The following is a 23,867-nucleotide window of genomic DNA, read 5'->3' as shown; positions in this document are numbered from 1 at the left end:
ATCTATCGGTGTAGGAGAGGGAGCCACACAGGGTCTATCTGTAGGGGAGGGATCCATCAGTGTAGGAAAGGGGCCTCACAGGGTTTATCTGTGGGGGAGAGATCTATCGGTGTAGGAGAGGGAGCCACACAGGGTCTATCTTCGGGGGAGAGATCTATCAGTGTAGGAGAGGGAGCCACACAGGGTCTATTTGTGGGGGAGAGATCTATCGGTGTAGGAAAGGGAGCCACACAGGGTCTATCTGTGGGGGAGAGATCTATCAGTGTAGGAGAGGGAGCAACACAGGGTCTATCTGTGTGGGAGAGATCTATCGGTGTAGGAGAGGTGGCCACACATGGTCTATCTGTGTGGGAGAGATCTATCGGTGTAGGAGAGGTGGCCACACATGGTCTATCTGTGTGGGAGAGATCTATCGGTGTAGGAGAGGGAGCAACACAGGGTCTATCTGTGTGGGAGAGATCTATCAGTGTAGGAGAGGGAGCCACATAGGGTCTATCTGTGGTGGAGAGATCTATCGGTGTAGGAGAGGTGGCCACACAGTGTCTATCTGTGTGGGAGAGATCTATCGGTGTAGGAGAGGGAGCCACACAGGGCCTATCTGTGGGGGAGAGATCTATCGGTGTAGGAAAGGGAGCCTCACAGGGTCTATCTGTGGGGGAGAGATCTATCAGGGTAGGAGCGGGAGCCACACAGGGTCTATCTGTGGGGGAGAGATCTATCAGTGTAGGAGAGGGAGCCACATAGGGTCTATCTGTGGGGGAGAGATCTATCGGTGTAGGAGAGGTGGCCACACAGGGTCTATCTGTGTGGGAGAGATCTATCGGTGTAGGAGAGGGAGCCACATAGGGTCTATCTGGGGGGGAGAGATCTATCGGTGTAGGAGAGGTGGCCACACAGGGTCTATCTGTGTGGGAGAGATCTATCGGTGTAGGAGAGGGAGCCACACAGGGTCTATCTGTGGGGGAGAGATCTATCGGTGTTGGAGAGGGAGCACCAGCTAACACAGGTTCCAGCTACCACTTGGTCAATTATGTTACTTGATTTAAACAAAAAACACAAAGACTAGAGCTACATAAATATATATGTATTTCATGTAATTCATGAATTTGGTAAAACAAGTGCGAATAAAATTAATATTTTTTAAACATATTCCCCCTAAAACAATCTTTTTGAAAATTGATTGAAAATTGAACGGACAATTGAACGGACTATTGGCCAGTAAGCCATTCTACAGAATAGACTTGGTATTATATAACACATCATACAGAATCTGTTCAGACCTGTGTAACAGTACAATATTTCAACTAAGATTACCGTTAACATGATATGTCCTACATATTACTTCAACATTCATTTAAACATTCAACATAATACACATGTACAAAGTTTGTTAACTTTACACACTTAAAACACAACATGTATTTAATACGAAGCAAGTCGAGCTTCATCAATTAGTAAAACTTATAAATAGCATACAACTTCATTTACTTCATATATTAAATTAAACCATAACTCTTACATATGTGTAATATCTTTTCCTTGCATGATCAACTGTATTCGACAAATAAAAGAGCTTTACTTGTATCTTTAATATTGTATTTTCGAAGATGTAGTAAAAAACGATATATATTTCATTAATCATAGAGTTACATATTTGTATATCAGAAGTTCTATGTTTCATTTGATTTTGTCATAGATGAACAAAACAGAAGCATAAAATGCTGTAGTTTAAGTGTTCTCTGTTGCATCAAATTGATGGATTTTGAGCAAAAAGCAAGAGTTACGATATTTCGCTGATGTTTGAGTCGCCCTCCACACTATGGAGACTTTGCCAGTATGCTATATATATATAGTTATGGACTAGATAATGCTGTTTGTTTACCTGTACTAATCTATGATCAAATAAATCTATAAAAATAAAGCATGATTGTTTGATGAAATATTAAGAATGCAACGAGGTCACATCCTGATCACATCACAAATATACCAGGTGTATTGATTGTTTTTTTTTATCAGAATTGAACACAAACATTTATTTACTATCCAAATTGGAGATACAAAATTGACCACATGGCAAATTCCCAATTTTGATCAACATATCTGAATAAATTGTCGCCATTGTACTTTCATTACCGGTGATGTACATTATTTCATACTGGTCTTCTGTTAACGTTTCATACTTTTTTCAAACTTATGTTTTGTTTGTTCATTTGTAGAAATATTATTTACTTTCATATTTCAATAAGTTTTTTTTTATTAATGTAATAACCCAGACAAAAAAGTATCCAATGATTTGAAAATGGATTCTACAGAAATCCACAAATCTTTTAACATGCATCGCCTTTGGTTTAATCACCATAGAAAAGAAAAAGAAAAAAAAGAATTTTGTATTTTATGGATTTCTTTTCAAAAAACAAAGAAAAAGCAGAAATCCACCATATTAAATTGGCAGACACCTTCGCCTTGTGCATTGATGATGTGTAATACATGTATAACATTATTACATTTCACACTTGTATTATTTTTGAAAAAAACGTAGCTGTTTTTGAAAAAGTTGTCACTTTATGTACTTATTTATACATGTGTACAAAATCTACCAGAACTATGTCTGTTAGAACCCGTATCGCAATGATTTAATCAACAAATATTATTTTGCTGTCTGTAATTTAAATCTTAAATCTCATTTGAAAAAAAAACACAAGAAAAAATAAATTGAGCATGTCTAGATCATAAATTATGTTTCTAATGATGAATTTGAAGGGAAAAAATGAAATTCGGGAAGTTTGGATACATCGTTCTTATGCCAGTAGATTACGAGACACCTTTTTCAAATAAACACCAGTAACTATGATGATGAATATTACGGACTTATTAACATGTCACTAAGTTTGTCATTAGTGGTATAAAAAGTCTTATTAATGAAACATTGTGTACGATCAAAATGTTTTTTTCAAACCCAGTTAACAGTTACACCATCAATAATACATCTACCTTTTTTTCTTCTTGAATCAATACATTTCTGTGACAATAATATGTTTCTTAGATAAATGATAAAATGCTCTTTTAAAAGAAATATCCTCTGGTTTACATCACAAAGTTCTACATCTCTAATGAGAAAGTCTATATATAGAAATCTACATAAGTTTGTAACAGTAAAATATATTATAAAACTTTATCGTCTAAATATTTTATTATATGATTGATACAATAATTCTACATAACTGAAATTGATTGTTCATAACTGATGATCAAGAAATCATTTTCTTGGTATTTTTTACAAATCAATACTTTTTTATAGTCATATAGCTCTTTGGTTTTTTAGTAATCATTTATCTACGGTAATAGAAATCATGACTACCCTAGCTTAACATTAGTGTATACATTCTTATGTACCTTTCAATTCTGTCATCAAGGAATAAACCAATTCAAAATTATCCATCAATCTTTTTTTGTCCCAAGTTTCAAAGAGTGAAACTCGATCTTCTTAAAAGAGAATAGATGTCACAACAAAATTATTTGTTTAGGATCTTTGTCCCGCCATAGGCAAAACACATAGAGACTTCACCCTGTTTCCTCGTTATTACAGTAATCTCCCCTTAATTTCATTTTTGTATATAAGTGTAGCACAGTGAGGCCTTAGTATTTCTGTTGACCAGATAGCTCAGTTGGTGAGTGTAACAGTATAACAACGTAAGGTCTAGGTTCAAATCCTGGTAAAGCCACATTGAATTTTCACCGCAGAACAATACTGTTGATTACATTTTATTTATCTCATCTTTATTATTTTTTCTTAATATATGTTTTTCTTTTCATTAATGATTAGTCAAAGCTTTAATCATGACGAAAATTGAAAAAAAAAAGTTTCTAATACACTGTAACAGTTTAAGGAAATGGTATGAGGATCCTTAAAAGAAACAGATAATTCAGGCTCCAGTTAAGGGAAGTCACATTTTTAAAAGTAAGTTGCTAAAGCTTGGATAATTCAAGCTAAAATTAGTGAATTCAAATTTTTAAATACATGTGTACTTCTTTAAACATTGTCTGCAGAGACGAATACTGTAAAATCCCCAAAAGGCTTTTAAATTTTAATGCATTGTTTTAAAAACTCCTTTTTTTATATAAAGAAAATCTGGATAATTTGCACACTTTTTCTGTATTTGACTTCAAATAGTAGTTTTGAATCCCTAAATGTGTTAATTTAGTTTGAAACTAAACTAGACAAAACGAATGTGTAAACTGTTAAGCTAACCATGCTACTTGGCACTGAAGCTTGTCTCGAAAACAATTATTGAGGTTAACGACAACAGCGTTACAACATTGATCAGGTAAATCACAGTGAATTTGTACTGTTACAGCAGGACACTTCCTATCATTAAGCCTTTACGTACAATATCACTCAAGAAAGGCTACATCCTGTTAATTCTATCAAATGTTATCTCCCTAACAAATCCCACATTTTGCTTGTATCCCCACTAAAACATTATCAACATATTCATGCTGTGGAAATGATAAATCCAACTCAATAAATGTAATGAATTTTAGTATTAATATGATAATTAATAAATCTCTAATAGTATTTAGCTTGTTCATTGGTTAAGGATTATTCCATATTGGTCAATGCCTCCTTTCGAAATTTGTTAGCCCAAAGAAGCATCTAACATAATAAATATAGTATTTCATTGCATTCCATATTAATGATATGAATAAAATAAAATAAAATAATTTGAATGTTAAACCAACAATGTAAAGAAACAGTACCACTCCATATTTTATGAAGCAGCATATATTAGACTAGTACAATTATAATATACTTTAGTAGGCCCTACAACTAAGAATAGGAAACATTATAAATACTATTGCTATGCAATTGTACCTGGTATATGTTTAGAAACGTCCTTTGATTTGATGGGCTCCGTATTTGGAGATAGTTTTACCCTGTCAATAGCTGATGATGTTTTACTGTATCCCAGTGATGACCCCCCAAGTAATTCTCTATCTGTATTAGAAACACTACTAGAGACCTGTCGGTCATTACCGGAAAAAGCACCTACACAGTTGAAAGACACAGGCGAAATAACAGTTGTCTCCCCTTGAGCAACACCCTCAGCACCCTGGGAAGCTCCAGTTGATAATAGTTGAGAATGGAATGTATGACTAGTATTATCAGGCTTCCCTAACTGTGGTCCTTTATATCCCCAGTTCGGAGTAGTCCGACTACTCAGCAAATTTGGGGCACCAACAAATTTCACAGAACCAGTGGAACCCTTTACAGACCCAAGTTCCGAGGATAAAGACAGACCACTGAAAAGTCTACTGGCTTCAAAACTTGGACTAAGGTTAGAGATCTTAGGCTGAGTTATAAGCGAGTCGATAGAGACGCATCTGTCCCCAATCTCTGCTGGTGAAGGAAAGGGAGACAATTTTCCCAGGAGTCTGTCCAATGAGGTAGTGTGTAATATCATGGCCGTTGGGAGGCTACGTCGTCGAATGTATTGAGTATGAGGTAGACTTTCTCGACGAATAGTCACACATGTAATTTCCTTCTGTAAATATACAGGAGGCATACTGTGTCTGCGTATCTCTGGGTTCCAATGATTCTCAGGAATTTCACGCAACGGGGACAGACTACGACAACTGCCCCGCCTACTTTCTGTACCGGATGAACCACACTCATCTTCATTCACCAGATGAGTGAAGGTTAGAGGTAAGCGTGCTTCCTGCACAAAGTCATTTTCCTCATCACTGTTGTTGTTAACTTCTTCTTCCTCCTCCTCCGCCTCCTCCTTTGCTTCCTCTACCAGGTCCTCCTGAATTTCCACCTTATTTTTTTCTGATTCCTCTTTAATAATCTCTTTCCATTGCGCTTGATTTGACTTCAAGTTGCGTAACATTGACTCACTGAGCTTCGTTGGAAGAAACCGGTGCCATTCTTGAAACAAAGGATTTACTACAAATTCTATAAAACCTGCAATACAGAAAATCATTTCTCAGTTTAGGTCCAAATAATGCATACATAGTTGAAATATAGATATTGCTTCGAAACGGCTCACTTTGTTTTAATGGAGTGGCAACCTTCTTTACAAAGTTACCTCTTATAAGTGTCAGCCTACCAAAATAAAAGTTTATTTTCATATAGTTGCTTAATTTTGTTATAAGTGAATGTTTCAATAATTTCCCCCCTACCATGAGGGAATGACAAAGAAATCTCCACGTGAGGGGTAATATTATTGACTGTGTTATCCAAGGCTTGCTGAGGAGTTATAGACATTCAAAAATCTCACGAGAGAGGGTAATACTATTGACTGTGTTATCTGAGGCTTGCTGAGGGGTTATAGACATTCAAAAATCTCAACGTGAGGGATAATATTATTGACTGTGTTATCTGAGGCTTGCTGAGGGGTTATAGACATTCAAAAATCTCCACGTGAGTGGTAATATTATTGACTGTGTTATCTGAGGCTTGCTGAGGGGTTACACCTGTCCCGAATTACAATTACATCCTGACCAATCAAAACACCTGTCCTGAACTACAATAACATCCTGACCAATCAAAACACTTGTCCCGAATTACAATTACATCCTGACCAATCAAAACACCTGCCCTGAACTACAATAACATCCTGACCAATCAAAACACCTGTCCTGAACTACAATTACATCCTGACCAATCAAAACACCTGTCTGTGGTTATTTTACATCATCATATCATGAAGAGGTCCTCACCTGCTTGTATTTTGGCGACTGTGGTAGATTTTCGATCACACATTGGTGTGACAGGGATGTGAAGGCGCTGCTCATAGTCTCCTGTCAACAAAAACATCATTTACTTCAGTCACATTGATGTATTCAACAGAAACATTATTATTGACCTTAGTTAGTAAAGTCAATAGAAAACACTTTCTCTCATTTTTATCTTATACCCCATTTCACATGACGTGACGTCAAAATAGCTCAACAATAATGTGACGTCATGAATTTGGAAAACTTCCATGCCGCAATGCCGAAAAGGCGTCGTGACGAAATTAAAACCTTTAACGATATGTTTACCGTACACGTTAGAAATATGAGATTATTTTTTCTGCACAAACTCTTGTTTGCAATAGAAAATATATATTTCACCTTAGTAAGTACAGTCATAAGAAAATATTCTATCTACCTTAGTAAGTGGTTAATTGAAACTATGATATTTTACCAAATGTATCAAGACTTATCTTGTATGGGTGTTGGTGCCATGAAATATTTCCAAAATAATGTCAAATCAGTCACCAAGTTAGAAAACATACAAATAACCATGGAACCAAAAACAACTTTAGAAATAATCTGGGTTTCATGGATAACCAAAAACTGGGAGAAACCCATAGAAATTGAACCTACCATGTCGGGAAAACTCTGACTTTGTGTACACAGGAATTTCCCTTTACCCTTGAACCTGCCCTTGAACTTACCCTGTCGGAAAAACTCCTCACAAACATGGTCGCTCCACTTACGGCTGATGTCCCATAAACGACACGGGTTGGAAATGTCTGCACACTTTAGAGCTATCTGTAATACAACAAACTCATTTTTTTAACAGATAAAGATGGTTGTATATAGTCAGACAAGGTAGTAGAATCTTCCACAGACATTTCATGAAATAACGTCCTAATGTCACGGTATGATTAATTCCTTTCTCCGCCACACCCCACTAATATCATCTGCCACACCCCACCAATATCATCTGCCACACCCCACCAATATTATCTGCCACGTCCGACCAATATCTGCCACACCCCACCAATATCATCTCCCACACCCCACCAATATCATCTGCCACGTCCGACCAATATCATCTGCCACACCCCACCAATATCATCTGCCACGTCCGACCTATCATCTGCCATGTCCAACAAATATCATCTGCGACACCCCACCAATATCATCTGCCACGTCCGACAAATATCATCTGCCACACCCCACCAATATCATCTGCCACACCCCACCAATATTATCTGCCATACCCCACTAACATCATCTGCCACACTCTACCAATATCATCTGCCACACCCCACCAACATCATCTGCCATACCCCACTAACATCACTGCCACACCCTACTAATATCATCTGCCATGTCCAACCAATATCATCTGCCACACCCCACCAATATCATCTGCCACGTCTAACTAATATCATCTGCAACACCCCACCAATATCATCTGCCACGTCCGACCTATCATCTGCCATGTCCAACAAATATCATCTGCGACCCCCCACCAATATCATCTGCCACGTCCGACCAATATAATGTACCACACCCCACCAATATCATCTGCCACACCCCACCAACATCACCTGCCATACCCCACTAACATCCCTGCCACCCCCTACTAATATCATCTGCCATGTCCAACCAATATCATCTGCCACACCCCACCAATATTATCTGCCATACCCCACTAACATCATCTGCCACACCCTACCAATATCATCTGCCGCCCCCTACCAATATCACACAGATGTTTCATGAAATAACTTCTGATGTCATCACACATTCATTCCTCCCCAACACCCAACCAATCTCACATCAGATGTTTCACAAGTTTACTGTCTGATGTCACAATAAATTCCACACTTGTTCTGCCAAATCCCACCTCATCCCCTTTTCATTATATTTGTCACAGACCTCTGGGCAATACTTAAGTAAAAAGTGAAGAATAAATATGTTTTTACCTGTAACATGAAATGTTGATGTGATGGATTTCTGGCCGAGTCATAGTCTCCACTATCTAGGTATCTCTGTGAACGACACATGAAGATAATTATAATAAAAAATAATCAAAAACTAGCAATTGTATACAAGACTTATGTTATGATTTAGGGTTTAAGTCAGTAAGAAAAGCTACATAATACAGTCTACTAATTAATCCATCTACTCCACATGACAAGACATTCCAATGTTATGTAGGTAGGAACAAACTTAGCTTGAAGACCGTTTACACATGTAGTCTTTTGTTCCATATCAAATTTCAGTCTTTGCATTGAAATTCGCAGGAATCATTCAGAAATGTGAATTTTAGAGATAATTTTTAAATTAATCCCACTTATGTTGCAGAATGATATCAACATAACAAATATTGCAACCGGTGGATAAGCTCCCTGCTCAAAGTACAATCAGCAGGTACATGTATAAATATCTCCTTGATATAGCAAATTGGCAAACAAAGGATAGTGTCTATAAGGTCCTTTTTTTGGCCCCGGTATGTTCAAAGATGTCCTATTGTATGACATGCGGAAAAACCAAGGTAAAACTTTGACCGGAAGTGGGTTTCTGGGTTTCAAAATGAGCTTAAAAACCAAAATAATATCATTTCTGTTTATGAAAACATGTATAAATTAGACAAGCATATGTAACAGAATGAAAAATGACAGAAATCCAGTCATCACTTAAAGATTGTTTATATAAACCGATGGATTAAGACAGGGGGTTGTTTTTAAGAAAACTGTATTTGTGATTTACCCTACCCTTTTGGTACCCCCAGAAACCCACTTTCGGTCAAAGTTTAACCTTAGTTTTTCCACATGTCATACAATAGGACATCATCTGAATATACCGGGGCCCAAAATAAGGCCTTATAGACACTCATCCTTTCAGTCCGGAAAAAAAAGAGAAATAAATATGGAACTCTTCATGGGTAATTCAACAAAAAGCACCAAGACTGTCTACATTAAGGATACTCAGTATGATTTATTAAAATAAATGTTATGAGAGAGAAATAATCACCTATTCCAGTGTGACGCGGACTGAAATCTCTAGTTTATGGATAAGAGGATTGTTGATAAGAAATTAGTAGAGCAACATATGGACTATGAAAATCTGACCTGTTGAGACTTCCATGTCTATATCACACTGGCGTGATAGATTTTATACTCACCTTAAATCGTGTCAAAAACTCTTGTTGACGTGTTATATCGGTGGCCAGTATAAGTGACTTTATTTGTGATTCCAATCTCTCCCTAATTCAAAGTAAAAACAGTAATTTAGAAGTGTACTTAACTCCCCAGTATACTGGTGCTGTTAACCAATCCATCTAAACCGAACATCACTGGTACCATATCATTCGGCCAGTTTGTAGAGAGTCATACCTACCATTTGTACAAAATTGATTTCCCTTCCCAATAAGATGCTACTGTTCAAATTAGGTCAAAATAACCTTCATCCCAATGGAAGAAAAGGGATATTAAAGCTATTCCTCTATATCCCTTATTGGGCCCGCAACTCTGCCCCCGGAGGGGTCAGGCCCACCATTTATTCAATATTGGTTCTCCTTCCGAAGGATGCTTCATACCAAATTTGGACAAAATCCTATCATTCCTACAGCAGAAGAAGGATTTTGAGGTATTTGCTATGTGTCCCTTTTGCCCAAGGAGGCTCCAAACCAAATTGGGATGAAATCCTTTAATCCCTATGCTAGGAGAAGGATTTTAAAGGTTTAATCTCTATTTCCCCTATTTGGTCCCGCCCTTTTGCCCCAGGGGGCCCACACCCACTGTTTATACAAAATTGAGTTCCCTTGCCCCAAGGATGCTCCAGACTAAATAAGGATAAAATCCCTTAATCCCTAGGGTAGAAGAAGGATTTTAAAGGTTTTACTTCTATTTCCCCTTTTTGGCCCACCCCTCTGCCCCAAGGGGGGCCACAACCACCGTTTATATAAAATTGAGTCCCCTTGGGCCAAGGATGCTCCAGAGTAAATAAGCATAAAATCCCTTAACCCCTACAGTAGAAGAAGGATTTTAATGGTTTTACCTCTATTTCCCCTATTTGGTCCTGCCCCTCTGCCCCCAGGGGGCCACACCCACCATTTATACAAAATTGTGTCACCTTGGCCTAAGGAAGCTCCATACCAAATTTAGTCAAAATCTGTTTGGCCGTTCAGGACTAGTAGCGTTTTAAAGGGAAAGTTGACGGACGGACGACGGACGCTGCGGTACGGCATAAGCTCACCAGGTGAGCTAAAAAGTTAAAGGCAAAATTAACACTGGGCGATTTTTGTATTTTACAGGCAAAGGGCAAAAGTTTGACTGGGTGAACATTTCCTGATATACAATATATCATACCCTTCATCTCTTTTGGTGACACTGTAAAATGAACTTTACCGAAAATGGATAAATGACTGGGTAACTAAGTCCCAGATATAGTTTCATGTGCTTACATCCATTCTAGTTTAATACAGAATTTATTAACCGTTATGAATTGTTGTTTATATAAGATGTTACAAATCATTATTAATCTTCATTTTACTGTTTATTACTTACATAAATCATGATATAACATGTGACATGCTAAAAATCTATAATTAGCAGAGCTGCTCTGCAATTTGTCATGTCCCTCCCGATTTTGTAGATCTATACCTGACAATATCAAACCAACCTTAAATTTGTTGAATACCAAGTATTCTTAAAACATATGACCTGCCACCTGCAGAGATCTGTAATTAACCAATATATGAAAATAGAAGGAGAACATTCAACCTTTTTCAACATCACGGTACCATGTAAAAGAGCAACTTGTATCCCTTCAACTGTTTGTGATCTTTTAACCCTTTCCCCATAATGGACACATCCAGATCAATGCATGGTAGAGTCTACTTAAGTAACATAGGGATGAAAGGGTTAAGAACTTGATTAACTTGTTTATGTGGATGTTTTACTCACCATTCCATGGAACTGAAGTGACTTAACAATCCAGTCTCGTGAAGGACTCCAATAGCTGACCTCCAGTGATGGTTCTCCAGCACAGACGTGTTCTTAAATACAAATATATAACAACGTTTTTTACAACATTTTTCTCCAGTTCCGTAAGTATATAGATTGAATAAAGGTTCATATAGTATAAGTTTTCATCTGCTGGATAACCAAACTACTCAGTGGTGAAGCTGACGTAAAACTACTCAAACAACCAAATATAGCACAAACAGTGAACTGTTTATGTTAGATGTTTTAATGACTAATATGATATGAACACTCTCATCTTCATCTGATAAATAGATCGTCACCTATGTACGCTTTGATGTAAAACATGAACCAGATGGCATATAGAATTGACAAGCCTTAGTTTATACAAATTAGAGTACCAAGGATGCTCCACCAAATTTGGTCAATCCTCATTTAGCCACTCTGGACTAGTAGTCTTTTTATGTTTAGTTGACAGGTGGATGACAGACAGTTGAGCTAAAGATTTTGTATTACATGTTCACCATAGAAACCATGTGCCACCATCACCAGACAGAGGAAATAATTTTTTCTATTGCATTGTCATAAATATTTATTTGTGTACTATTTTATTTTTTTGCCAAGGAGATGCTAGTAGAGGAGAAGGACTGAATATGAAATAGATATGAGTGCTTCCATTGTATACTTTGTATTTAAGTGATATTAACCAGGTGAGAAAGATTTTTTATGCTATTCTGGACAGGTGCTCTTTTTTTGTGATACCTACTTCATATAATGCAGCAAGATGATTGGCTGTTGCTATGAGGAACGCTTGATTGACCCCTGGATGATCAAGGTCGTGTGTCATAGCAGCCAGTAAGCAGGTCATGATTTCAAAAGGAGGTATAGTATTCTGTAGCTGTAAAAAAAAAATACAATTGTAATGAGTGATTATCTTGAAAATCGTCATAAATGATTGAATGAATCTATTACCTGTAACTGAGCGAGATTGGTTTATCGTAGTCGAGGGCTAAGATTCTGCAATATAATCTCAACCGAGGTGTAAGCCGCGGTTGGGATGTTACAGAATCTTAGGCTGATGAGACTGATATACCAAACTCACTCGGCTACTGGTAATTGTTTTTACTCGCACCTTTCAGTTTGAAAAACTATTCAATTTCGCTCTTGTCTACAAGTGTCCCTTCCGGGGCCTCAAATAAATATGGCCTCTTCAGTACTAAAGCTACGTTTCAATACTTTCGTGTAAATAATGTTGTCCGTCCTTACAAAGAAGAAAACCGATTTCATTGTGTAAATCATATTTCATTTACAACGATGGGTATCTAAAAGCATCAAAATAATACATATAATAACAAAGCAGACTAAAAAAATTAAGAAACCAGTTATTACAACTTATATTTATCACTCCTGTTGGCCCAAATGTTTGCGCGCTGGGGTCTTCATGTGTGAGGAAACTTGAGTACCTGGAGAAAACCCATGTGGCCGGGCAAGTGAACCCATACGTTTTCATGTCCGATCGAGAAATAGAACCCCGGCCGCCTTGGTAAAAGGCGAGTGCGATATCCACTGCACTACCCGACCACCCAAAAAAAAAAATTGATAATAAGACATTGCACCACTTCTTCCCTATCGCATTGTCTTGGCCAGGATGATATAAAAGTTACGTTTTGTTTCAATTATTTTTAAACCGGAAACCTCTGACATTGTTTGTCATTCTGTCTCATATGAATTAGAAGTTATAATAAATTGATCATCACTCAGAACTTGTGATAAATTGTCTGTCAAATCCTATTAAATGCTATAGGCATGCAACAGTTTTCCATCTTAAACAAAACAATCTGTCTGCGATAACCTTTGCAAAACCAGGAAGCTACACAAAAATATAGGTCAGCTCCATATATAGGTTTCCAGTTTAACTCTTTCCGTACGCACCTCCCACAAGTCTTCATTTTCGCAGCATTATGACTAGCTGGCAGCTGACTATGACTGAAATATCGACATTTGTCCAGCAACGAATATTACGATTCATTGTATTCAAAACAGCGTCGTAGTGCAGGTTCCGAATGGAGATTGATTGAGGTTACAAAGAAGTTAAGGTTTTTCTAAATACAAGCAGGTTTTATCCTGACTTATATTAAAATATCCATAATTACTTCCATAAGTCTCAATAAATATTTGGTGGTGAATATACGAGTGTTCATATCGAATTCAGTAGCCGCCATATTGGTTATATTAGAGATCATTAAACACAGTTTGGTGAGGGTTTGAATAAGACAGGTTTGCTCCTTATACAGGTTTCCAGTAAAAGAAGGGTTTGGTTAAGACAAATTTGCTCCCTATACATGTGTCCAGTTTAAGGAGGGTTTGTTGTAGACAGGTTTGCTCCTTATGCAGGTTTCCAATTTAAGGAGGATTTGGTCAAGACAAGTTTCCTCCTTCTACAGGTTTCCAGTTTTATGAAGGTTTGGTTAAGACAGGTTTGCTCCTTTTACATATTTCCTGATAAAGGAGGGTTTGATTAAGACAGGTTTGCTTTATACAGGTTTTCAGTTTGGGAATGGTTTAGTTAAGACAAGTTGGCTCCAATATACAGGTTTCCAGTTTAAGGAGGGTTTGGTTAACACAGTTTTGCTCCTTTAAATAAAGGTGCTAAGATTAAGGTGGGTTTGGTTTTGAGTCAGCTCCTTTAGTCTCACCTGTTTCTCCTGAAGGTAACAGTGAATGGCTTGGGTTACATCAGCCGCATGAACAGCATTGTGGTAGGGATTGTTGTCATGGTAACCCTCCTCAATCAATGCTGCAGTACAAACAAAACAAAACATACATGTGGATAATGTTTCAGGTTGTAAGGCGGATAACATTTAGGTTTTACATGAATACACTGTGAACAGACTATGGGACTGTCAATGCTCCCATGATGATGATCTGTTCCCACTTGACTGGTTGGAAAACAAAATTTATGTTGATTTATGCAATTGACTTTTTTTTTTTATTCAGATCCTAAAAAAAAGTTGACATAGCACATGAAAAATCTCCCTCTTCTGTATTAAATTTTCTTATCAAGTTTTGTTAGTTTATTAAGATTTTTTTTTGTTTTTGTTTTTTATCAATTGTGCACAATTATAGATTATATACATGAATGTTAAACAGGATCGCCATGAGATACACTTTTTCGTGTGAGGTGCAATAAATTAAAATGTATTGTCATGCAAGCTTTGTATTGCAATAACTTTTGGGACTTAAAAATCTTTACCCTGTTATAGTGCATAGTATATTGTTCTACTGCTGATTACTTTGGCAATGGTGTTTTCATTGAGTACATTAATTATTTACCTGCATCGAAAATTATTAATAAAGTCTCCTGGTAGAAATATACATCTTGCAAAACTTACAAGAGATCTATAGCGATTCTTTACTCGAATGACACTGACCACCAAGCCTAGGGTTGATTGAGAAACTGTTCTGTTAATAACTGGTGTGGAATTTCTTTTTGTTTCTTGTACATCAAGAATAATTTACCACATATTTAGCAATGCAAATACTAACAAAATGTTCTCAGCAGCTTCATAGGATCCAGACTGAATGTCTCTATCAGGTTGTAATGCTGGAACAGGTGGAAAGCAACATGGAACAGCGGTCGACCTGAAACACACAAATTAATACACTACAGGATCAAGCGTACACAAATATTTTATCAACTTTATACACGTTTAGAACAGTGACAAGTACTGTCACATACTTGTCAACTCTCCCTATTTAGGAGGGAGACTCTGATTTCGAACCCTTGCATTTAGTATTTTCAACCAGTGAGTTTGTAAAACTATTTCTATATTCTTAGATCTAAGAAATTAAACCCCAAAAAGAACGACCCAAAATATGTCATTTTAAAGAGTTATTTTGTCTCTAGCAGGTACATTGTATATATACACACATTGGATTGGTGTTATAATTTTGAGCATGCAGAATCTCCCCAGTGGAAATTTCAAAACGTTAACGAGTATATGCTGTCAGACAGCCATATATATAGACAGATGGACAGAAGAGATACAAACTTTAAAATTTACCGCTCTCTACTTTTTAAATCCTCTAATAGCAATGAAAACATTACAGCAGTCACACTAGTAGGTTTGTGTTCCTTTTCATTGAAATCTGTTTTGTAATTTAGAAAAAAAGTATTGGAGACAAAATTGTATGGATGGACAGAGGGACAACCTGATTCCAGAACATGTTCTTTAGTTGAACTATATCACAAACCATTTCCTATAATCTCTTCTAGCATTTTGAAAAAATACAAACAATTATGTTTTTAGTAGGAATATCACAATTTAATGTTGTCATTTTCTTTGTTGGTTGCTAGGGGAAGCTATACAGTTGTCAGGTTTTTACTAGGACTGTTATACAACAGTTTTCTCTCGTTCTTTTGTGTGTATGACAAAACAGCTAGTTCAGGACAAGAAATAACACTCCCACTTCAAAGTGTGATGTCACAACAGGACAAAAGTGTTACAACATGATGAAATAGGGGAAATCTTAATGCTGCGATGACAAAACGAAATTAAAAAGGAACACAATTTATTAGCTGTCTAAATCACAAAAATTATAGTGAAATGGATTATTGCTCAATCAGACCAACTGAGCTTATCCTGGTGATTGAAACAACAGAAAAATAATCTTTCATGCCCAGGGGTGTAGAAAAGCAAAATTGCATCCTCAGGATTTTCAATATGGGGCTAAACTCTCGGCAAGCCTCGGTTTTATCAAATTTGAAAACCCTTAGATGGAATTTTCCCTATCCTACACGTACCACTGAACATGAAAGATATTTTTTTGTCCTATTATCAATCAGGAATGTTTAATACAATTGATAGATTAAACTCCTTCGGAAGAAATGTTACAAAGCTATCATATCGTTCCCTAATTAAATGATTGAATACATAACAAAGTCAACTCAGGCTGAATCATTGCTGTTCTAGTACACAGATAATGTCATCAGCCAGCAATATACTGGGGACAAACCCCGCTAATATGCTAATGGAAAGCAATTATCATTTCTAGATTAAAATCTCATTCGCCATACAGCACTTATTTTGATTACTAAAGATGCATCAATGTAAACAGATTTTTGTTACATAATAACAACATTGTAACGTCGAGTCGTCGGCCAATCCAAGGTATTTCAAGTAACGAGATACAACCAGGATGTAATTGCTAACGTAGATAAATGGGTAAAATTATGATTGCTCCGACACAAGGCTACACTTCACTGAACTGTTGTACTTACCACACGTTATTATATCCAGTACTTACCACACGTTATTATATCCAGTATGATTGCTCCGACACGAAGCTACACTCCACTGAACTGTTGTACTTACCACACGTTATTATATCCAGTATGATTGCTCAGACACAAGGCTACACTGAACTGTTGTACTTACCACACGTTATTATATCCAGTATGATTGCTCAGACATGAGGCTACACTCCAATGAACTGTTGTATTTACCACACGTTATTATATCCAGTATGATTGCTCAGACACAAGGTTACACTGAACTGTTGTACTTACCACACGTTATTATATCCAGTATGATTGCTCCGACACAAGGCTACACTCCACTGAACTGTTGTACTTACCACACGTTATTATATTCAGTATGATTGCTCCGACACAAGGCTGCACTCCACTGAACTGTTGTAGTTACCACACGTTATTATATCCAGTATGATTGCTCCGACACAAGGCTACACTCCACTGAACTGTTGTACTTACCACACGTTATTATATCCAGATGAAACATGTTCACACTCCAGCAGTCTAGTTTGGTCATCAAGCACTGACAAACAAGACATTGTTTAATTATACTCAATTCATATGGTAAAACAATACAATGTATGCGTGTCCATATTAAATCCACAAAAACATATAACAAAACCCAGTAAGTTCCTTCAATGAGTATGGTTTTATTTTTGACAGGAGACTGATACTTGAATACTGATTCTTAAAGAGACTGATCATTGTCAATGTGATCATTGATAGAAGAGAACTCTTAATTAAATGATTAATTATCATTGATTTGAATGTACATTAACCAAATTTGAATCTTGAGTAATTATTGATGGACAACAGATCACTGATGGGTGACTGTGATCACTGATGGGTGACTGTGATCACTAATGTGTGACTGTGCTCAATGATGGGTGACTGTGATCACTGATGGGTGACTGATCACTGATGGGTGACTGTGATCAATGATGTGATGGGTGACTGTGATCACTGATGGGTGACTGTGATCACTGACGGGTGACTGTGATCACTGATGGGTGACTGTGATCACTGATGGGTGACTGTGTCACTGATGGGTGACTGTGATCAATGATGTGATGTATGACTGATCACTGATGGGTGACTGTGATCAATGATGGGTGACTGTGATCAATGATGGGTGACTGTGATCTATGATGGGTGACTGTGATCACTGATGGGTGACTGTGATCACTGAAGGGTGACTGTGATCACTGATGGGTGACTGTGATCACTGATGGTGACTGTGATAAATGATGGGTGACTGTGATCACTGAGATTAATATTCAAAATGAAATTGATCGTTGATGGGAGAATGATCGCTCATGAGTGACAGTGATCATTGTACCTACCTGTGCTTGTTTGCTATACAGCTGGTCCAACAACGAGTTACTGGCTTGTGTCATTTTAAGGATTGGACGATGGCGTCGTCTTGTTTTATGCAAACTTTGAAATCTGGATCCCCATCGTATTTTGTAGTCTTTGGACGATACCTCTGTAATAATTTGTTTCTAAATCTTATTATATTAGTCAAACCTAGTTAGTTGAGAATTCGGGTTTAAGTCTACAAATGTTAATTTTTGTGCTTTAAATGTTTCTTATTTTATATAATATGCAATTGACTGTTGGAACATATTATTGCTTTATCATGAATTTCTCTCTTGAATATATGTTTCCTATATTTGGTCTGTACTGATGTATACAAAATGATACACTGATATAAGAACATTGTTTTGATGGTTCACTTGTCCACTATTCCGTCTTTGCGTATTGCAGAGTTATCTTCTCTTGGGAGCAGGGATTGATTGTTACATCATTGGTTTGTGTGAGAAAATTATGTTGTTTTCTCAAAAATTGATGACGTTACTCTCACAAACAAGTGACGTAACAATCAATACCTGCTCCCAAGAGAAGATAACTCTGCAATACGAAAGACCGAATCTAGCTATCGGAGTTTGAACTCACTGTCCAAGAGCTTGAGATCAGACACAGCCACAGCATTAGTCCGGCGTTCTGGGTAGCATTCCAGCTTGGATTTCATCTGGACATCGCCTACAACAAACAGATATAAAAGTGTGAATTAACTTAACAAGAGCTCTTTAGGGCCTGTAATGCTCATCTCATCTTGAAAGAAAAGAAACAATTTGAACAGAGAAATACAAACCTTGTAGATTTTTTTGATTTTTTTTTTTTAATATATATATTTTTGAATATCTCTTTATTAAATTCTATAAAAAAAAAAATCAAATTGTAAATTGGGTTGAATATCAGTCCCAAATACATAGACAATAATCCTCTGTAAACATAATTACTGATCTCTAAATAAGTAAGAACATCCAGATAAATTACTATGTGCAAAGGGTTTCTCAATTTCTTAGATGTTTCATGGATTTTATCCTGTTAACACAGTATGCTCTGATATACAATGGACGTAACCCATGAAGCGGATACTCATAAACAAACATCTCTCAACAATAGCTATTACATAGAATTGCGAGATGTTTTCTAACTATATATGTATCTACTTTACAACGACCCTCCTACTGGGGTTTGCTTTGTTAGTGTTTTTACGTCCTATTAACGGCTATGGTCATTTAAGGACCTGCCAGGTTTTGGTGGTAGAGGAAAGCCAGAGTTCCCGGAGAAAAAACACCGACCTATGTCCAGTACCTGGCAACTGCCCCACGTAAGTCTCGAACCTGTGACCCAGTGGTGGAGGGCGAGTGGTAGCAGAATGTTCGACGCCTTAACCACTTGGCCACCGCGGCCCCCTACTGCTGGGGATGAAGGCAAGGCATATCAAGGATTAGTACAGTTAACTACTAAGAACTCTGTTTCACATAAAAGACAAAAAACATTTGTACCAAGAACAAATTTCATGAATGAAAAATGTTCTATAGATTTGGGACTTTCAACATAACCATTCAAGGGGGTATTATACTAGCCACAACCTCAGTATGTACGTCTGCTACATTATGTACTACCCACCCATCCTGAAATTTTACGACCTCCCTTGGGAGGCCCATGGACCTGCATGACCAGCATGCTATTTGAAGGCAGATACAGTCATTATGATAAACTTCAAAGATACATTACTTAGACATTTTTAAGTTGCCTTCTTAATAAAATTCTATATAACCACCAGATTCTATTGCAAAGCCTGCGTTGTCAAACTCTGGGCCCCGTCTGTCATGTGGCAACCTCTGATCGGAACAAAGAAGGAGCAGAGCTCATCTCTGGTCTGCTAAGAAAGCAAAGCCAGAGAATGATATAGGCTGCATCCCTGAATGAAGTCGAAAGAAAATTTGCAATCAACTGAACAGATCAATCTCTCTTTAAATGCACCAATCACAGAAAATGCATCCTCTTTATTGGTCGACAGAAGAAGATGAATATCACACAGAAACACAGAAACACCTGTCTGAATGAAATATCCTAAATGTATGAAGGTGGAAGATCTGAGATCTGCCAGGCAGAGGATAATCAAAAGCAGATCTTCAGTGGGAGGCAGAAACAGAGGCTCACCCACCAGAAGAGATAGACCTTAAAGAAGTCTGCCTTGGCCACAATTTAAACAATTGGAAGAGCTATAAGAGATCAAGAAAGCTCTAAAAACTTCTAAAGAGCAAAAGCAAGTCAGGAAATTAACTTCCTTTCTTGTCACTAAACTGTTCCTACTGTGTAAGTGCAGTAGAAGGCTCCCAGAGTGTATGCTTAGCTTTTTTAATAACAGGTCTGTTATGAATCCTTCGAGGGACAAGAATGACTTGTGTATGGCTTTTCAAACAGACCTATGGCTACGGAATCTTCCTTCAGATCACAACCTAGTTCGTAGGTCGTCTCAAAGCGGTTCCCAACTTATTATCCGTGATTATACGGCCTTTTGCAAACAGCCAATATCTTTCTCAACTCCCTTGGGAGTATACAACCAGTGCTGCCATTTTGGCGCTCGAAGCTTAAAGCATTCAACAATTCTAGCACTGCCCAACCACATACTCATTTACAGCTGTTTAGACTGAATTCAAGTATCTTGCTCAAACAGACAACACAGTGCTGTGACTTGAACCCGCAACCCTTCGGTCATGAGCCCAGCATCCTACCACTAGACTACCGTGCCTCTCTGTTTAAGACTCACTATCTTGTTAAACCTGAAGAATTAGAATGAGGCAAGAACTGGAAAGCATGGAGCACAGCTGCCACCATTTTCTAAGCACATTTAGGGCCTGCATGTCCTGTTTACTGTTGTTGAAGATCTGACAAAACATATAACAATGCCATGAAAAAGTTCATAATAGACAAGGCCTCAAGACAGAGGCACAACATCCTTTCCATCTTTTGTTGTTCCTTGGCCTGGAAAACCACCTGTTTCACAAGCTTCCCAAACCAGGAGGTTTTTATGCAACAGTAGCTTATACTCATTCACCCCTGACATTTCATAATGAACTATTCCAAGCTTTTGAATTGGAAGAGTTCAAATTTGTGTTCAGGGGTGAATGAGTTATTGTGTTCCGGGGTGAATGAGTTATTGTATTCAGGGGTGAATGAGTTATTTTGTTCAGGGGTGAATGAGTTAATGTCTGATTTCTAGCATAGTTGGATGAAGTGCTAGTACAAGTATTAATTGACTATTTATAAATTTAAAAAAAAAAAAGGTATTCTGTTTATCAACATTGCAAAAGTGATCTTTTAATGACCCCAACCTCCAGAGAAGCTGCACCCCTTTTATATAGACCATCCATGAGAGAAACAGAAATGGTCTAAATAGATATTAACTGGTAATAAACAAAATCCTCATATAAGGAAATGAACCAGTCAGGAAATTTCTTAATAAGTAGCATACAGTGTGCGTGAACTGTTTGTCTCTAAGGCAGGTCGGAATGTATTTGCCTGGCAACTTTATAATATTATAACCTATTATGAAAAGATTCTTGTAACACAAAAAGATTCTTGTAACACAACCAATCTATAATAATAAACACTTATTGGTTGTGTCACAAGAATCTTTTTATAATCCATAATTACCAATCAGAAGAAAATGTCTAGAAATAGCATTATAACCATACACTAATTATGATATACCACATGCTAAAATGGTAAGATTTCAGTCCATGGAAATCTAGTTCATATGTCCATGTGCTTGCACTTGGAGCCCTTTTATTGTGAAGTATATGTACTGCATGGTTGATTTGGTTGTTTATGTGATGTCAGCTGGCATTGTGGTAGGTTCACAGGTATGTAGTGAATGACGTCAGTAGACTTATCCACTTTACAGATTTACTATGGCCCTGACTGATAGGCTGAGCTTACCATTATCTGTGTATTTGTCTATACACACCGTTTGTGGCCTTTGTGATACACACAGAGCACCTGCCAGTACCCTTGTTACTAGACCTGATTAACATCATCAGTCCAGGAGGATTTGTGTACATGGTGTGTGTGTGTGTGTTTGTCACAACCTGGTCAAGTGCAAATGGCCTTAATGAACAGACATCGTCACAAGTACATGTATATCAATAATTTTCATATAATTCATGTGCCTATAGCTAGAGTGGCTATCAATTTCTGAAGCCTTTTATCAGTAACATAACAGCCTATTATCAACAAAATTCACAATTTTTGTGCGTTTTATCACATTCACAACAAATGCAGATTTCTGTACATTTTATCATATCATTGAATCTCGGTTTCCTGTTCCCTTTAGCACAAACATTTATATTTTCTCAAGCACAACCTGAAATGATAACCTGCCAACACTGCTCCGGGGGTCCGAAGGCTGGAACTGATATTTACACAGAAATCCTCCCTAAACACATCAGTACCACAGTCACATTTTGTTTTTATTCAGTTTTTTTAATAAGTTACACATTTATTTAGAAATAATTACAGCAAAACATCCAACAAGAGGCAAAGATTACAGTTCTTTTTATAGATACAGTAAATAACCATACTTAACAGACAAGAGGATCAAGATTACACAGGTTTATATAGATAAAGCCAGACATCCAACTAAAAGGTCCAGATTACACAGGTTGATATAGATATACCAGACATCCCACTAGATGGTCCAGATTATTAAGGTTTATATAGATATAGCCAAACATCCAACTAAAAGATCCAGATTACACAGGTTTATATAAATACAGCCAGACATCCAACTAGATGGTCCAGATTACACAGGTTTACATAGATACAGCCAAACATCCAACTGAAAGGTTCAGATTATACAGGTTTATATAGATACAGCCAGACATCCAACTAGATGGTCCAGATTATACAGGTTTACATAGATACAGCCAGACATCCAACTAGAACATCCAAATTACACAGGTTTATATAGATACAGCCAGACATCCAACTAGATGGTCCAGATTACACAGGTTTATATAGATACAGCCAAACATCAAACTAAAAGGTTCAGATTATACAGGTTTATATAGATACAGCCAAACATCCAACTCGATGGTCCAGATTACACAGGTTTATATAGATACAGCCAAACATCCAACTAAAAAGTTTATATAGGTTTATATAGATATACCAGACATGCAACTAATAGGTTCATATTACACAGGTTTACATAGATATACCAGACATCCCACTAGATGGTCCAGATTATACAGGTTTATATTGATACAGCCAAAGATCCAACTAAAAGGTCCAGATTACACAGGTTTATATAGATACAGCCAGACATCCCACTAGAACATCCAAATTACACAGGTTTATATAGATAAAACCAGACATCCAACTAGATGGTTCCAGATTATTAAGGTTCATACATATACATGTATAATTGGACATCTAACTAGAAGGTCCAGATTGCACTGGTTTTACAGATAACGCCAGATATC

At 37.2% G+C, this 23,867-nt stretch overlaps 1 protein-coding gene across 4 annotated transcripts in view; it reads right to left on the bottom strand.

Annotated features, from left to right (window-relative positions):
• Positions 1–1,080: 1,080 nt before the first annotated feature.
• The window catches only part of LOC110452499 (high affinity cAMP-specific 3',5'-cyclic phosphodiesterase 7A-like), a 63,632-nt gene continuing 40,845 nt past the window's right edge, over positions 1,081–23,867 (bottom strand). For all 4 annotated transcript variants that reach the window (XM_021501059.1, XM_021501063.1, XM_021501060.1 and 1 more), the window contains 12 exons: positions 18,982–19,068; positions 18,369–18,511; positions 17,485–17,548; positions 15,258–15,353; positions 14,408–14,508; positions 12,478–12,609; positions 11,694–11,785; positions 9,911–9,992; positions 8,709–8,774; positions 7,446–7,542; positions 6,724–6,804; positions 1,081–5,965 (listed from right to left, as the gene is read on the bottom strand). In XM_021501059.1, coding sequence (XP_021356734.1) covers positions 4,860–5,965; positions 6,724–6,804; positions 7,446–7,542; positions 8,709–8,774; positions 9,911–9,992; positions 11,694–11,785; positions 12,478–12,609; positions 14,408–14,508; positions 15,258–15,353; positions 17,485–17,548; positions 18,369–18,511; positions 18,982–19,068 — 2,147 coding nt within the window. In that variant the 3' untranslated portion in view covers positions 1,081–4,859. The remainder of the gene's footprint in view (positions 5,966–6,723; positions 6,805–7,445; positions 7,543–8,708; positions 8,775–9,910; positions 9,993–11,693; positions 11,786–12,477; positions 12,610–14,407; positions 14,509–15,257; positions 15,354–17,484; positions 17,549–18,368; positions 18,512–18,981; positions 19,069–23,867) is intronic.

This window comes from Mizuhopecten yessoensis, unplaced genomic scaffold, assembly GCF_002113885.1.
Source record: "Mizuhopecten yessoensis strain PY_sf001 unplaced genomic scaffold, ASM211388v2 scaffold6719, whole genome shotgun sequence".
In the NCBI taxonomy this organism is placed as follows: domain Eukaryota; kingdom Metazoa; phylum Mollusca; class Bivalvia; order Pectinida; family Pectinidae; genus Mizuhopecten; species Mizuhopecten yessoensis.
The sequence above is the reverse complement of the archived record's forward strand: the minus strand, read 5'-3'. Positions and strand labels throughout refer to the sequence as shown.